The following is a 16,421-nucleotide window of genomic DNA, read 5'->3' as shown; positions in this document are numbered from 1 at the left end:
ACCCCGCACGCTCCGCTCCTCTGCCGCCCACCTCCTCACCGTCCCTCGGTCTCGCCTATCCCACCGTCGACCCCCGGGCCACATCCTCCCGCGGTCCTGGAACGCCCTCCCTCCTCACCTCCGCCAAACTGATTCTCTTTCCCTCTTCAAAACCCTACTTAAAACTCACCTCCTCCAAGAGGCCTTCCCAGACTGAGCTCCTCTTCTCCCTCCACTCCCTCTACCACCCCCCCTTCACCTCTCCGCAGCTTAACCCTCTTTTCCCCCCATCTCCCTATGCTCCTCCCCCTCTCCCTTCCCATCCCCTCAGCACTGTACTCGTCCGCTCAACTGTATATATTTTCGTTACCCTATTTATTTTGTTAATGAAATGTACATCACCTTGATTCTATTTAGTTGCCATTGTTTTTACGAGTTGTTCTTCCCCTTGACTCTATTTATTGCCATCGTTCTTGTCTGTCTGTCTCCTCCGATTAGACTGTAGGCCCGTCAAACGGCAGGGACTGTCTCTATCTGTTGCCGACTTGTTCATTCCAAGCGCTTAGTACAGTGCTCTGCACATAGTAAGCGCTCAATAAATACTATTGAATGAATTTAAAGAGTGAGGTGTGTGCTTGAACATTTACAACCAGGGGTCTGACACAGGAAGCTTTTTCTTGGGCTCTTGTTTGGCTATGCCATGGTGTACTCACCCCTGCAGTGATTTTTTCATTCTCTGTGGTTATTTTCAGAGCTGGAGGCAGAGGAGTGGTGCAAACGTCTCTGCGCAGAGTGTCTAGGAACCCGACTGAATGACATAAGTCTTGGGGAGCCTGATTTGCTGGCGGCGGGGGTGCAGCGGGAGCAAGATGGTAGGTGCGAATCCCGGATGGGCGTTTCAAGTCCAGCAGCCCAGTAGCCCTCAACAGGACCATCAGGTGACCGGTAACCTATGTCTTGGGAGCTGCTGCAGAACACCCGGAATCTCCAGTCATTTTGACTGTCATGAATCAAACTCAATGATCGAGTGGGCAAGTATGGGATCCATATGTTGGGGGATGTTCACTGTCTTCCAACTTGGGGCATGTCCTGCTCTAAAACAGAGGAAATGAGGGGTCCAGCCCCCCCACCCCTTCACCTGCCCTGGAAACCATCCACCCCTTGGGGTCCCAGTGTGGAGATTGGTAGACAATTCTAGGGGTGTTGAGTAGGGTTATGTCTGGACCAAAGTCCCAGCCAGGAAAGACTAATGTGGTTAGAGTCCCAGCCACTGACCCCCCGCCCCCACTGTCTATTTTCTAGTCCAGTCTGATCAATGGCGAGGCAGAAACGAACCTCCAGAAATGGAGGAGGTGGGCCAACTCTATCTCCAGGGAATCAATGATCAGCGTCAGGATCAGCGTGTCCAGGTGGGACTCCTGTCCAACCCCCAGGACCTAATATGTGGAAGCTTACTCGGTCACAGAGCAGCCCCCTCCCCAGGACTGCTGCTTGGCTAATAGTAACAATAATAGGGTCTTTCAATTACTGCAGAGCCACGAGAGATACACAGCAACGAACTTGACTTCGGAGTGAGTCTTTTTGAACCAGGCACATCAGAGTTGGGGGATCTTCATCACCTATGCTATTAGAAGAAATTTCTCAGGGTTCTGATCAGGGAAAATCTACATTTCTAATAAAAAAAGCAACCACGCCCAACAATCTGTTTTGTGTCATTAACCTGAGGTGGTGATCAGGGCAGAGTTTAGGGGTATAATTCAGCTCTGAAGGTGCGGAGATCAACTCTGATCTGATTATCTTGTATCTATCCCAACACTTAGTTTAGTTTTTGTCACATAGCACTTCTCAAATGTTATTATTATTATCATCATCATTATTGAAATAAGAATATGATGGCACTCCTAGAGGGCAGGGAGTCTACGTACTCTATTGTATTGTCCCAAGCCCTACATACAGTGCTGTATCCACAGTAAATGCTCAATAAATACTACTGATTGATTGATGGTGGCTGAAGATGATGGAAAAACTCAGTTCTGGCTGATGCATTGGAGATCTAGTTCAGGGCCAGGACTTGTCTAGTTTTCAGTTTAAACTTCTATAAATAGCACCACAGAGCCCCTACACAGAGCTTTGCAGAGTAGTGACAGCAGGACCTTCAGGCCTTTAGGTTGGTCCCACTTTTCCACACCACCACGGAGGTTAGGTACTCCAATCCAAATAAACAGGACCCATATGGTAGAACCTCCGCTAGACTATAAGCTCCTAGAAGGAAAGTATCATGTACAGTAATTCTACTGTGCTCTGCCAATCATTTACTACAGTGGCCTGGTCAGAGCACGTGTGCAATAAATACCATTGATGGATTATCTCCCAAGGGGGCAAGATGAGGCAGACAGTGATGCCAAAGCACATGTCCTGAAGCAGAACAGCAGAAACAATGTCCTCAAGGTCTTGGACTGAGTTGCCTCTGTTGCCAGTGGAAAATGTTAGCATTTTAGAAGACCATGATAGTGGACCCAGTAAATGGGATTGGGAGATGGTTTTCTTTCTCCTCAATCTAGGAGTATCCACCTGGCCCGAATCGAAGCCAGACAGATTCCAGATTTACTCTGATCTGCAAAATGTTAGCATTTGGAATGAGAGTGAATGTGGACCCAATAAACCGGATTGGAGATGGTTTTCTTTCTACTCAGTTTCCGAGTCTCTTGACCATTTATTGTGTGACAAGCACTGCTCTAAGGAATCAATCAATTGATCGTATTTGAAGAGTGGTGGTCTTCAGTTCTGAATGCTTACTACGTGCAGAGAACTGCATTAAACACTCGGGAGAATATGATACAACAGAGTTGGTAAGCACATTCCCTGCCCACAGTGAGCTCACAGTCTAGGAGGAGAGACAGACATTAATAATGTTGGTATTTGTTAAGCGCTTACTATGTGCCAAGCACTGTTCTAAGCGCTGGGGTAGACATAGGGAAATCAGGTTGTCCCACGTGGGGCTCACAGTCTTAATCCCCATTTTACAGATGAGGGAACTGAGGCACAGAGAAGTTAAGTGACTTGCCCACAGTCACACAGCCGACAAGTGGCAGAGCTGGGATTCGAACTCATGAGCCCTGACTCCAAAGCCCGTGCTCTTTCCACTGAGCCACGCTGCTTCTCCAATTGTATATTACAATTAATATACATTGTACATTAATATGGATATATACTTAAGTGCTGTGGGGCTGAGGAAAGGGCGATGCAGGTGATGAATTGGGATGATGATCAATGGAGTGGGAGACGAGGAAATGAGAGTTTAGTCAGAGATGGTCTCTTGGAGATGTGCCTTCAATAAGGTTTTCAAGGTGGGGAGAGTGATCACCTGTTGGATATGAAGAGGGAGGATGTTACAGGCCAAAGGCATGACGTGGGCAAGAGGTTGGCAGTGAGATAGACAAGGTCAAGGTACATTGAGTAGGTTGACTTTGGAGGAGAGAAGTGTGTAGGCTGGGTTGTTGTAGGAGAGCAGTGAGGCTAGTAGGAGGGGGCAAGGTGATGGAGTGCTTTAAGCTGATGGTAAAGAGCATCTGATGTGCAGATGGATGGACAACCACTGGTGGTTCTTGAGGAGTGGGGAAAAATGGACTATATACTGGACTGTAGAAAACTTAGCCAGGCAGTAGAGTGAAGTTTGGACTGGATTGGATTGGGAATAGACAGGTGGCAGGGAGGTCAGCAAGGTGGGATAGGATACGTTTTTGGATTAATTTGGTAGCAGTTTGAATAGAGAGAAAAGGGCAGATTTTATCACTAAGCACTGATTTCATCCCTGTGACCCATCCTTGTTTCTGTTGTTGTCTCTGGTTCCCCTCAGAACTTGTTTAGTTTGCTGAGGAGAAAGGGCAGAGAGAGTGCATGTGTGTGTGGGGGGTGTGTGTGTGTATGTGTGTTTATGTGTGTGTGTGTGTGCATGCATTTGTCATATGTTGTATGTCGGGTAGGGGATAAGGTAGAGAGGAATTGGGTTGGGGGGTAGGAAGAAGGGGCAGGGCTAAGGGAAAGAGGATCAAAAAGCTCTCAGCATGCAGAACTCTCCTTGGACATGTCCCACTTTGGAAGAAAGAAATTTGAATGGCGATGCAAAGCTGATCCTCTTGTTTCAAATTTAAATAATGTAGAACTCTGAGGGCAGCGGACCACCAGGTGTCTTCAACAGTTGATGAAATGGCATCTGGGGGACTAGTGATGTAGTTTGTGGGTAATCCAATCCCCTTCCTCAGTCTCTCTCTTCCCCTGGCTGCCTCCTGATGAAAAGAGAAAGGAAACAAGTCACTCCTACTGGTCACATTTGCCAGACCCATCCGCCAGCCATGTCCACCAGTCACATCCTCCAGTCACCCCTGCCAGGAAGCTTTGCCAGTCACATCTATGAGTTACACCTACCAGTCACACCCACCACTCACTCATTCATTCAATAGTATTTATTGAGCACTTACTATGTGCAGAGCACTGTACTAAGCACTTGGAATGTACAAATCGGTAACAGAGACAGTCCCTGCCCTTTGATGGGCTTACCATATACACCAGTCACATCCACCAGCCACACCCACCAGTTACCCCTGTGCCAGCCACACTCAACGCTCCACCCCACCAGACTCCTGTGCCAATTGCCCCTGTTAATCATATCTGCCAGTCAAACCTACCAGTCACACCCACCAGTCCCAGATGCCAGCCATTCATTCAATAGTATTTATTGAGCGCTTACTATGTGCAGAGCACTGTACTAAGCGCTTGGGATGAACAAGTCGGCAACAGATAGAGACAGTCCCTGCCGTTTGACGAGCTTACAGTCTAATCGATGCCCACCAGTCACCCTCCACCAGCCACTCCTGTCAATCAGCCTCACCAGTCATATCTGCAGGCACACCCACCACGTACAGCTTCCAATCACTACCACCAGTCATGCCCACCAGTTACCCCTGAGAGTCACCCTGGCAGGTCATATCTGCATCAAATAGAAACTCCTTACCAATGATTTAAAGCAATCAGTCAGCTCACCTCATCCTACCTCACCTCACTATCTCCTACTCCAGTTCAACCCGCACACTCCACTCCTCTACCGCCAGCTTACTCACTGTGCCGCAATCTCACCCTTCTCGCCACTGACCCGTTTCCCACATCCTCCCCCTAGACTGGAAGTCGCTCCCCCTCTATATATGCCAGACCACCACTCTTCAAAACTTCAAAGCATTATTAAGGTCACAACTCCTCCAGAGGCCTTGCCCGATTAAGCCCTCTTTTCCTCAACTTACTCTCCCTTCAGTATGGTCTATGCACTTGGATCTGTGTCCTTGGGCATTTGATATTCACCCTATTCTCAACCCCAAAGCACTTATGTATGTATCTTTAAATCGCATATTATAAATTACTCATTTATTTATATTACTGTTGTCTTCCCCCTCTAGACTGTTAACTCATTATGGTCAGGGAACACATTCATTCATTCATATTTATTGTGTGCTTACCATGTGCAGAGCACTGTACTAAGCATTTGGAAGAGCACAATATAACAATAAACAGACACATTCCCTGTCCACAACGAGCTTACATTCTAGGGGTCATGTTCACTAATTCTGTTGTATTGTGCTCTCCCAAGCACTTAGATCAGTGTTCTGCTCATAGTAAGAACTCAAGAAATATGATTGATCGATTGATTGATTGATTGAACTGCCAGTCACACCCACCAAAGACTCCCACCAGTCTCCCACGTCAATCACACCCACCTGAGAATAACATTGACATAGTTTGGGGAGGAAGATTAAGACAAATGAGAGTTTGGGTTGATTAAGGAATCCTTGACCCAAGTACCCCTGGCTCCTAAAGCCTTCTCAATGGCCCCCAGGCAAGGCCTGTATTAGGTTCCACCGCCAAGTCTTCAGCCTGGTCCACTGTGGCCCAGGGCTTGCCTCTGGTGGGCTCCCGGGAGCACTCATTGACCCTCTTAGTTCAGTGCCATCTTGGCCATTCATGTGGATGAGACACAAACGCATAGTCACAGGCACACATGGACACACACACACACACACACAGACACAGTGTGTTGCCTATTGGATAGGGTCCAGGGCTGGGTGACAGAAGACTGGGATTCTAATTCTGGATCTACCACTCATCTCTGTGTGGCCTTATAAAAGTCACTTAACTTCTCTGTGACTCAGTTTCCTTATCTATGAAATGGGGAACATTTTGGCCTAGTGGCTAAAACACAGACCTAGGAGTCAGAAGGCCCTGGGCTATAATCCCAGTTTCATAACTTCTCTGCTGTGTGACCTTGGGTAAGTCACTTCACTTCTCTGTGCCTCAGTTACCTCATCTGTAAAATGGGGGTTAAGACCGTGAGGCCCATATGGGACAGGGACTGTGTCTGACCTGATTATCTCGGATGTACTCCAGTGCTTAGAACAGTGCTTGGCACATAGTAAGTGCTTACCAAATACCACAATCATCATTTTTATTATTATATCTGATGTCCCTTCCCCTTGGATGGTGAGCGCCTCTTGGGATAGCATCACTAAGCAGCATGGCATAGAGGATAGAGTACGGGCCTGGGAGTCAGAATGTTCTAATCCCAGTTCCACAACATGGCTGCTGTGTGACCTTGGGCAAGTCACTTCACTTCTCTGTGCCTCAATTACCTCATCTGTAAAATGGGAATTGAGATTGTGAGCCTAACATGGGGCAGGGATTGTGGCCAATTCAATTTGTTTGTATCCACCCCAGTGCTTAGAACAATGCCTGGCACATAGTAAGAGCTTAACAAATACCATCATTATTATTGTTATCTGATTATTCTGTACCCACCCCAGCACCTGTCACATAGGAAGTGCCTAACAAATACTACTACTACTATTATTATTATTATTACAAGCACAAGGTTGCCTGCTGGTCCCCTTTGCAAATCTCCCAAGTTTCCTTTCAAGACTCAATCATTTGCACGCCCCCGTGGATCCAGAGTACACCTGACAGAAGGTTGTGCAATGTGGCAGGGAGCCCCACTATCATTCAAGTAACTAATCAATTCCATTTATTAAGTACCTACCAATGAGCACTCTACTAAGCACCAGGGAGAGTACAATAGAATTAGAAGACAGTCTCTGTTGTCAAGGAACTTACAATCTAAGCTTATGATTTTCTCGTATGGAACAGACAATTCAGCCAGACTGTTCTCCTCTGGCCACTTCCAATTCCAGTGCAGGTCCAGGGTGGGTGAGGGTGAGGGAGGAGGCTAGGGCAAGAAGGCAGTATGGGACATTGGGTATGGCAGTAGCTGCAGCAGGAGTCTTGCATTCATTTTGTTTACATTGCTTCAAAGTTATCCCTTCCATCCAGATTGAAAAAAAAAAGTAGATGAAAAAAAAAGACTAAGCCCTCAGAAAGCAGTAAAAAATTGACAACATATTTAAACCTGGGATCTGGCAGTGAGTGTAAAAGTTTGGCTGCCTGTGAAATGTATCAAAAATCTTAAATTGTTTCCACAGTGACATAATCGGCTGTGTCAGAATTGGAGTGGGTTTGTCTCATTGGTTTCCAGACTGTGAACCCTGTGTAAGATAGTAACTATGTCTGATCTCATTAACTTGAATAGAATAAGCATTTAATAACCTTATTGTTGTTTCCATTATTATCATCTTTTTTTTATTATTACCACCAATAGAGTAAAGGAGGGTTTTGTGCTCCTCAGTCTATTCTATGCACTAACAAAGCTGGATCACAAAAAAATGAGGTCCCAGAAAAGAGACGACCACCAACATTAGTGTGATGTTCACCACGTCTCATCTTCACTAGAAGGGACACTTAGGGGAATGGACAGCAGTACTATATTGAGCTGAAATAGGAGATAACCAACAGTGAGGATCGATAAAGCGCTTTGAAGACCCAGTGAAGTGAAGCCTGAAATGATATAGTAGTGGATGGTTAGAAGCCATGAGCAGAAGGCAGGTGAGACTGACGGGTAAGGGTCAGAAATGAGCAGACTCCCTTGTGGCAGAGGTTTCTGGGAGACGATCATGCCAGCAAGAGGTATAGACATAAACAGAGCCAGGCAATGAAGTCACGGTTACAGCAGGCAGCAGGGATTACCAGTAACAAATTGGTTTCATCAGCAGCCCTCCCACCTACTAGTAGGAATCAACTCTTCAGGGGTGTCATTTGTCTTCAAACCTGAAAGGAGGGAAAATGAAAATGAGGAAACATTTGAACTTGGCTATGAAACAACTCCCCACATGCTCCCCCCAGCTGTGGTCCTGTAACTCTAGAGAAACAGTTTCTCTAGTTGTTATTTGGGTGATTGCAAACATGTAAGTGCCCAGCTTGGAATATAAGAGGGAATTCCAATAGAGAATGCCTTATAAGTAGCCTCATGAGAGGAGTCAAACAAATATTTAATTCTGTAACTACAAATTAACAGAACTAACAGCAGAACCTGTGGTTCCATGGTAAGGTAGCTGACAATTTTCACTGAAAGTAAAAGAATTATGTTGACCCTCCCTGGTCCTTCCTTCTGGCAACCAGGGGAATGGCCCCATCCCTTCCCTCCCTTCCTTCCCTCCCCCTTCCATCTTTAAACTTTCCACACCTTTTCATCATGGCCCAGGAGGATTTTAAAATCGTTTTCCCGTTTGTCCTGGTTGCCATGTTTCCCTCCTCCCCTCTACTCTTCTCCTACCTGCTTCTCAACTTGGCTACCTCCTTCACCAGACCCCCATCCCCCAGCCCGGACCACCATAACTACAGGGAATGGAACTGTGCTGTCCGATTGTCCTGTACCTTCCCTAATGCTTAATTAATATAGTGCTGGGCATTGAGAAACAGCATGGCCTAGTGGAAAGACTGTGGGCCTGGGAGTCAGGGGACCTTTGTTTTTTTGGTTGTTTTCATAAAAGGTATTTGTTAAGCACTTAGTATGTATCAAACACTGTTCTAAGCACTACGGTAGGTAAAGTTAATTAGGATGGACACAGTCCATGTCCCGCATGAGACTTGAGGCTCACAGTCTAAGTAAGAGAAACCAGGTCCTTCTGAATCCCAGGCCCATGGTCTTTCCACTAGGCCACTGCTTCAGGGTTCTAATCCTGGCCCTCTCCAGTGCTTGCCATGTGACCTTGTGCAAGTCACTTAACTTCTCTGTGCCTCAGTTTCCTCAACTATAAAATGGGGATTCTGTTCTCCCTCCTAATTAGACTGTGAGTCCCATGCAGGACAGAGACTATGTCCAACCTCACTGATTCTATCAACCCCAGCGCTTAGTACTTGACACATAGTAAGCACTGAACAAATACCATAAAAAGTAAGTGCTTAACAAATTCCACAATTATCATTATTAGAGAAGGAGGAAGAGAAGCTGGTGCTGGAGGGGGAGGAGGAGAAATTAAGAAGAAGAAAAAAGAGGAGTGGGATGAGGAAAAAAAGTGGGATGAGGGAGTATATATGTGAAGCTTTCTCCTCTTCCTCCCTGCTACTAGGCTGCCGTCACCTCAGATGTAAAACCCCCTTACCTCAACCAAAAATGAGGGCCATTTGGCTTTTCAGGTGACAGAACACAACCTCCAAATTGGCCATCAATCCACCAAATGTGAGGCATCCCTTTTAGAGATTTCAGGGAATTTATACGCATTATTTTTTTTTGAAGATGAGATACTTGGAGTGAGTTTTTCCTCCCAGAATAGATTCAAGAAACTCATTTTGAGGGCGTTTTAATATTAAAATATGCACTTTTTGTCAAAACCCTGATTCTGCTTATGAATAATTCATTTTGATCACATTTGACTGCTTGTTTTGATTTTGAAATTGCTCAGCCACTGAAGGTACGTACACTTGCGTGGCATTCATCGGCAAAGCTTGTGAATGTGCCGATTCAGCACAAATAGCATGTCCGGGCAACCTAGAAATGGGACAGTTTATCCAAATGTGGACCAGAGAATCTTCCTGACATTTAAGATTGCTACTGCTCTGGAAATTTTCTAAGTCATGATGGAAATACCATAAAAAAAATTATGGCTGTGTACCCAGAGTGTCTGGGTTCTAATCCTAATATTTCTAGTTGCCTGCTGTGTGACCTTGAGCAAGTCCCTTAACTTCTTTGTGCCTCAGTTTCCTCAACTGAAAAAAGAAAAAACAAGGCTTCAATACTTGTTCTCCTTCCTACTTAGACTGTTAGTCCTATGTGGGACAGGGACTCTGTCCTTCATAATTAGCATGTATTTACCCCAGCTCTTAGAACAGTGCTTGGCACATAGTAAATGCTTAACAAACATCATTAAAAAAAATAACCAAAACATTCATCCAGCCTATTTTTATACAGAGGGAAATTAGTTAAGAATAAGCATGCACTGCAAATGAGCTATGAATGGGTGAAAGATAATAATGATGAAAGATAGAGAAGCAGCAATGCCTGATGGATAGAACATGGTTCGGGGAGTCAGAGGACCTGAGTTCTAATGCCGGCTCTGCCACTTATCTGCTGTGTGACCTTGAGCAAGTCACTTAATTTTTCTGTACCTCAGTTACCTCATCTGTAAAATTCATTCATTCAATTGTATTTATTGAGTGCTTACTGTGTGCAGAGCACAGTACTAAATGCTTGGAAAGTACAATTGAGCAACAAAAAAGATAATCCCTACCCAACAACAGGCTCACAGTCTAGAAGGGGATTAAGATAGTGAGGCCCATGTGGGATATGGACTTTGTCCAACCTTCTTAGCTCGTATCTATCCCTGCACTTAGTACAGTGCCTGGGACATAGTAAGCACTCAATAAATACCATTTTAAAAAAATGGTTCCTGAAGTCAAAGTCGGACTGAATTCCTTTGACATAGTTGTCTGTGCCTATGAAGGGGGTTTCTCTTTGAAACTGAGCAAAGCACTGAGCTCTGCATACTCTAAGAGCTCATTCACACCCGGGAATGATGATAATTTAAACTCTCCTGGTCTCAGTCCAGGGTGATTGACAGGTCATTGCTCTCAAGATTAGAATAGTTGAGGTAACTGTCTTGAGCTCTTGTAAAAGTCCTAGGAAAAGCCTTATCCTGTCAATATCGATCACAGGACTTGAGTGGAGCCTTCTTTTTTACCTGCATTAGAAACTCCATTGAAAACTGAGCTAAAAAGCAGGCACCCTCCCAAAGCCTCTACTCTTCTGATTTTTTCCAGTAGTGCAAGCAGTACCATAATTCTCTAGGGACACCAACCACCCTAAGAGCACAGATTTGAAATTGGGGTGGTGGGTCGAGGATATAGAGCATTTGGCCAGGGGCTTTGAACGAGTGAAGGCAAAGAAGGAAGGAAAAGAGAGGAAAAGAAGCAAGGGGAGGGAAGAACAAAGGAGAGTGAAAGTGGGGAAAGAAAGCAGAGGGAAGAAATACTCACTGTCCTTCCCCTGCTCCTCCTCATCTTTCTTCCTCCTCTTCCACCACCATTTTTAGTGTCCTTCCTAGAATCTGTGGCTGAGTAGCCCAGTGATAAACGGGGACTGGAACTTCAGGTCCCCCCAAGGATATATAAATCACACAAGACCTCTGATTGTGAGTCCCATGTGGTACAGTGTCCGTGTCCAATCTGACTCAATCAATCGTATTTATTAATAATAATAATGTTGGTATTTGTTAAGTGCTTACTATGTGCAGAACAGTGTTCTAAGCGCTGAGGTAGATACAGGGTAATCAGGTTGTCCCATGTGAGGCTCACAGTTAATCCCCATTTTTCAGATGAGGTAACTGAGGCACAGAGAAGTTAAGTGACTTGCCCACAGTCTCACAGCTAACAAGTGGCAAAGATAGGAGACGAACCCAGGTGCTTACTATGTGCAGAGCACTGTACTAAGTTCTTGGGAGAGTAGAGTATAACAGAGTTGGAAGATTTGTTCCCTTAACACAATGAGCTTACAGTCTAGAGGGGGAGACAGAAATTAATATAAATAAATAAATTACAGATATGTACATAAGTGTGGTAGAGCTGAGGGAGGAGGGAAAAGGGACTAAATCAGGGTGATGCAAAAGAGAGTGGGCAAAGAGGAAATAAGGGCTTAGTCAGGGAGAGCCTTTTGAAGGCAATGTGCCTTCAATAAGGCTTTGAAGCTGGGGAGAGTAATTGTTAGATAGGAGGAGGAAGGGAATTCCAGACCAGAGGCAGGAAGTGGGCCAGAGATCAATGGTGAGTAAACTGGTATTAGAGAAGCAAAACATGTGGGCTAGATTGTTGTAGGAAACCGGCCAGGTAAGGTGGGAGGAAGTTAGGGAATGGAATCCTTTAAAGCCAATGATAAGGAGTATCTATGTGATGTGGAGTGGATGGGCAACTACTGGGGGTTTTTGAGGAGTAGGGAAACATGGACTGAACAGTTTTGTAGAAAAATCATCTGGGCAGCTGAGTGAAGTATGAATTGGAGTTTGGAGAAACAGGAGGCAAAGAGGTCAGCAAAGAGGCTAATACAGTAATTGAGGCAGGATGAGATAAATACTTGGATTAATGTGGTAGCAGTTTGGATGGAGAGAAAAGAGCAGATTTTAGGGATGCCGTGAAGGTTGAACTGACAGGTTTTGTGATAGACTGAATAGAGTGATTCTTTTCTAACTACATCAGTCAGTCAGTGGTATCTATTGAGAGCTTATGGTGTGCAGAGCACTGTACTATGAACTTGGGAGAGTACAGTGCAATATAATTGGTAGATGCCATCCCTGCCCACAAGGAGCTTACAGAAACTGTGTAAGCAGTGTGGCCTAGTGGCTAGGGCACAGACCTAGAGTCAGAAAGACCTGGGTTCTAATCCCAGATCCACCACTTGTCTGCTGTGTGAATTTGGGCCAGTCACTCAATTTCTCTGGGCATCAGTTACCTCATCTGTAATATGGGGTTTGGGACTGTGAGCCCTATCTGGGACAAGGACTGTGTCCAACTCAATTACCTTGCATCTATCCCAGAGCTTAGTACAGTACTTGACATATAGTAAGCACTTAACAAACACCATGATTATTATTGGTAGTAACAGTATTAGAGTCTATGGGGGAGACAAGCATTAAAATAAATTGCAGATAGGGGAAAAAATGGAGAACAAAGGATATTTACTTAAGCACTCTGAGGCTGGGATGGGTATCAAAGTGGCTAAGAGATAAATAGCCAAGTACAAAGCTAATGCAGAAGGGAGGGCGAATGGGGGAAATGAGGTCTAAGTCTGGGAAGGCCTCTTGGAGGAGATGTGATTTTAGGAAGGTTTTGAAGGTGGGGAGAGTGGTCAATTGCCAGATAAGAAAGGGGAAGGAGTTCCAGGCCCAAAGAAGGATAAAGAGTTAAGGGGCCGGTGATGGGATTGACAAGATCAAAGTACAGAGAGGAGGATGGCGTTAGAAGAGCAGAGTGTGCAAACTGGGTTGTAGTAAATGAACGGGGTAAATAGGAGGGAGATAGCTGATTAAGTCTCCTAAAGCCAATGGTAAGGAGTTTCCACTGATGTGGAGGTGGATGGGCAGCCACTTGAAGTTCTTGAGGAGTGGGGAAACAGACTGAATGGTTTTGTAGAAAAATTATCCCAGGAGCAGAATTAAATATGAACTGGAGTTGGGAGAGATAGAACGTAGGGAGATCAGTAAGGAGGCTGATGCAGTAGTTGATACAGGAGAGTGATAAACATTTCTATCAGCATGGTAGCAGTTTGGATGGAGAGGAAAGGGTGAATTCTCCTTGCGAAGGTAGAACCAAAAGGATTTCATGACTCTGTGCCTAATATGTCCTTAATAAATTCATTCAATTGTATTTATTGAGCGCTTACTGTGTGCAGAGCACTGTACAAAGAGAGATAGAATGATTATTCTTGCTAGCCAATGTGCTTTCTCTTGTCCCAGTCAATTAATGGTGTTTATTGAGCGCTTAACTGTGTGCAGAGCACTGTACTAAGAGTTCTGGAGAGTACAATACAACACAGTTGGTAGACACTTTCGCTGCCCATAGTGAGCTTACAGTCTAGAGGGGAAGACAAACATTTTAAGGAATCCGCATGCAGGTGGCCTGGAAAGGTGATTTTTTTTTTCCACATAATTTGGACCAGAGTGCCTCAGAACACTTGCTGGAAGGGAAGACTGTTGCTCTGCCCAAGCCTGTTCTGGACATCTGGGCAGAATACACATCCCTCTTTCTTTCACATGACACATAAGGCCTTTTGCTCATCTTAGTGGTCATATCTCTAATAATTAATAGTAATGGTGGTAACTGTTAAGCGCTCCCCATGTGCCAAATACTGTTCTAAACTCTGGGGTAGATACAAGATAATCAAGTCAGATGCAGTTTCTGTCCCACATGGGGCTCCCAGTCTAAGTAGGATGGAGAGTGGGTATTAAATCGCCATTTAAGGCAACTGAGTCCCAGAGGAACTAAGTGACTTGCCTAAGGTTCTACAGAAGGCAAGGCAGGATTAGAACCCAGGTCCTCTGATTTGGCCTGTGCTTTCTCCCCAAAGGCCAACACTGTTTCTTTGTCCATCTAGGGGCCAAAGTCCAAATCCTAAGAAATCTAAAATCTGAATTGGATTCAAGATAATCAGAAGAGACACAGTCCCTGTCCCATAGTCTTCTTAGGGAAGTAGCTTTGAGTTCTGGGAATATCAATGAGCTAAGACAGGCAGAATTTGACAATGTGTGAGCATTTTTGTATCAAAATTAACTTCCATCTGGAAGATGTCCCTGTTTGGGGTTCAAACTAACAATTAGAAACCTGAAATCTGCTCTTTGAGAATCAAATTTTGTTCTTAATCATTCCTAATATACCTAGTTCTTTACCTCATCCTCAGAAATGAATTCAGGTATTCCCCTCTGATTTGTTAATGCTATTGATTTTTCCTTTCAAAACCTCTGTCAGACATACACATAATCTTGGAAATTTGGAACTATTGAATTTAGATCTGCACTTTCCTCTTTTTCTCTCCCTAAGTAGTTTGTGGTTTTTAAAAAAAAAAACAAGACGTCATTCGTCATTAACCCCTGAAGTCTACATCACCTGAGTAACATCATGTGGATTCAACCACTCTTTCTCCCCCAACTCCTCTCTTCTTCTTCAAATGCCATTGAATCATTTCTGTTTCATAGCAACTCTAGGGAAATTTATCCATATAGTTCTCTTGGTAAAAAAATGGAAGTGGTTTACCATTGCCTTCTTCTGCAAGGTAAAAACTTGTCTTTGTTGTTGCCTTTGATCAATATTTTGATCACTTGATATTGACTCTTTCAGCACAGGTGAATCAACTTTGTCTGACCCTTTGGCTTAGATCTTTCCATTATGGGTAGCCCTGACAAGAGAGTATCTCTCAGTGGCATAGCTCTAAGCTGAATCAGCATACACAAACTCTTCTGCCACGGTAAAGCATTGATTCATAGGACAGTCCAGCCTCTTTAGCATATGCATATATAATTGTCATTATTATTATTATTACCACCACTACTATGGTATTTGTTAAGCCCTTACTATGTGTCAAGCCACTGTTCTAATTGCCGGGATAATTACAAGACCCTGTCCCACATGGAGCTCACAGTCTAAATAGGAGGGAGAACAGGTATCTCATGCCCATTTCACAGATTGGGGGACTGAGGCCCAGAGAAGTTTAGTGATTTGCCCAAAGTCACACAGCAGGCAATTGGCAGAACTGGATTAGAATCCAGGTCCTCTGACCCCCAAGCTTGTGCTCTATTTGTGTTGTTGGGAGCTTTCTGTTCTACCCTTTGTCAGTTGTGATCCTATGCCACTCCTCCATTGTAGTTTTCAAGGGCCAGATTATGAGTTGTAGGTCTCCTTATCTAAGATGTGTGTATGTCTGTCTCCTTGTGTAGACTGAAAGATCCTTTATCATTATGGCATTTGTTATGTGCTTACTGTGTGTCAAACACCATTCTAAGCACTGGGGGAGAAACAAGTTAATCTATAAGCTAAAAATAATAATAATAATGGTATTTGTTAAGCCCTTACTATGTGCCAAGTACTATAGTAAGCACTGGAGTAAATACAAGGTAATCAGGTAGGACAAAGTACATGTCCCACATGGGGTTCACAGTCTTGATCCACATTTTTACAGATGAGGTAAAAGACACAGAGAAATAAAGAGTGACTTGTGCAAGGTCACATAGCAGAGCCGGTATTTTTGACCCACATCCTCTATTCCCAAACCCATGCTGTTTCGATTGGGCCACGCTGTGACTGTGGGACTAATCAATTAATAGTCATTACTGAATGTCTGCTGGGTGCAGAAATTATACTAAGCACTTGAGAATATAACAAATGCAAATTATATCATCCCTGCCCTCAAGCATTTGTTAAATGCTTTCTATGTACCAGGCACTATACTAAGCGGTGAAATAAATACAAGGTTGTACACAATCCATGTTCTACATGGGGCTCACAGTCTTAGTCCCTATTTTACAGATAAGGCA

At 44.4% G+C, this 16,421-nt stretch overlaps 1 protein-coding gene across 1 annotated transcript in view; it reads left to right on the top strand.

Moving 5' to 3' along the window:
* The window catches only part of DOK6 (docking protein 6), a 371,981-nt gene that overhangs the window by 243,092 nt on the left and 112,468 nt on the right, over window positions 1–16,421 (top strand). The window contains exon 4 of the mRNA XM_029064409.1: window positions 732–851. Within this exon, the coding sequence (XP_028920242.1) occupies window positions 732–851 (120 nt within the window). The remainder of the gene's footprint in view (window positions 1–731; window positions 852–16,421) is intronic.

This window comes from Ornithorhynchus anatinus, chromosome 5, assembly GCF_004115215.2.
Source record: "Ornithorhynchus anatinus isolate Pmale09 chromosome 5, mOrnAna1.pri.v4, whole genome shotgun sequence".
NCBI lineage: Eukaryota > Metazoa > Chordata > Mammalia > Monotremata > Ornithorhynchidae > Ornithorhynchus > Ornithorhynchus anatinus.
The sequence above is the reverse complement of the archived record's forward strand: the minus strand, read 5'-3'. Positions and strand labels throughout refer to the sequence as shown.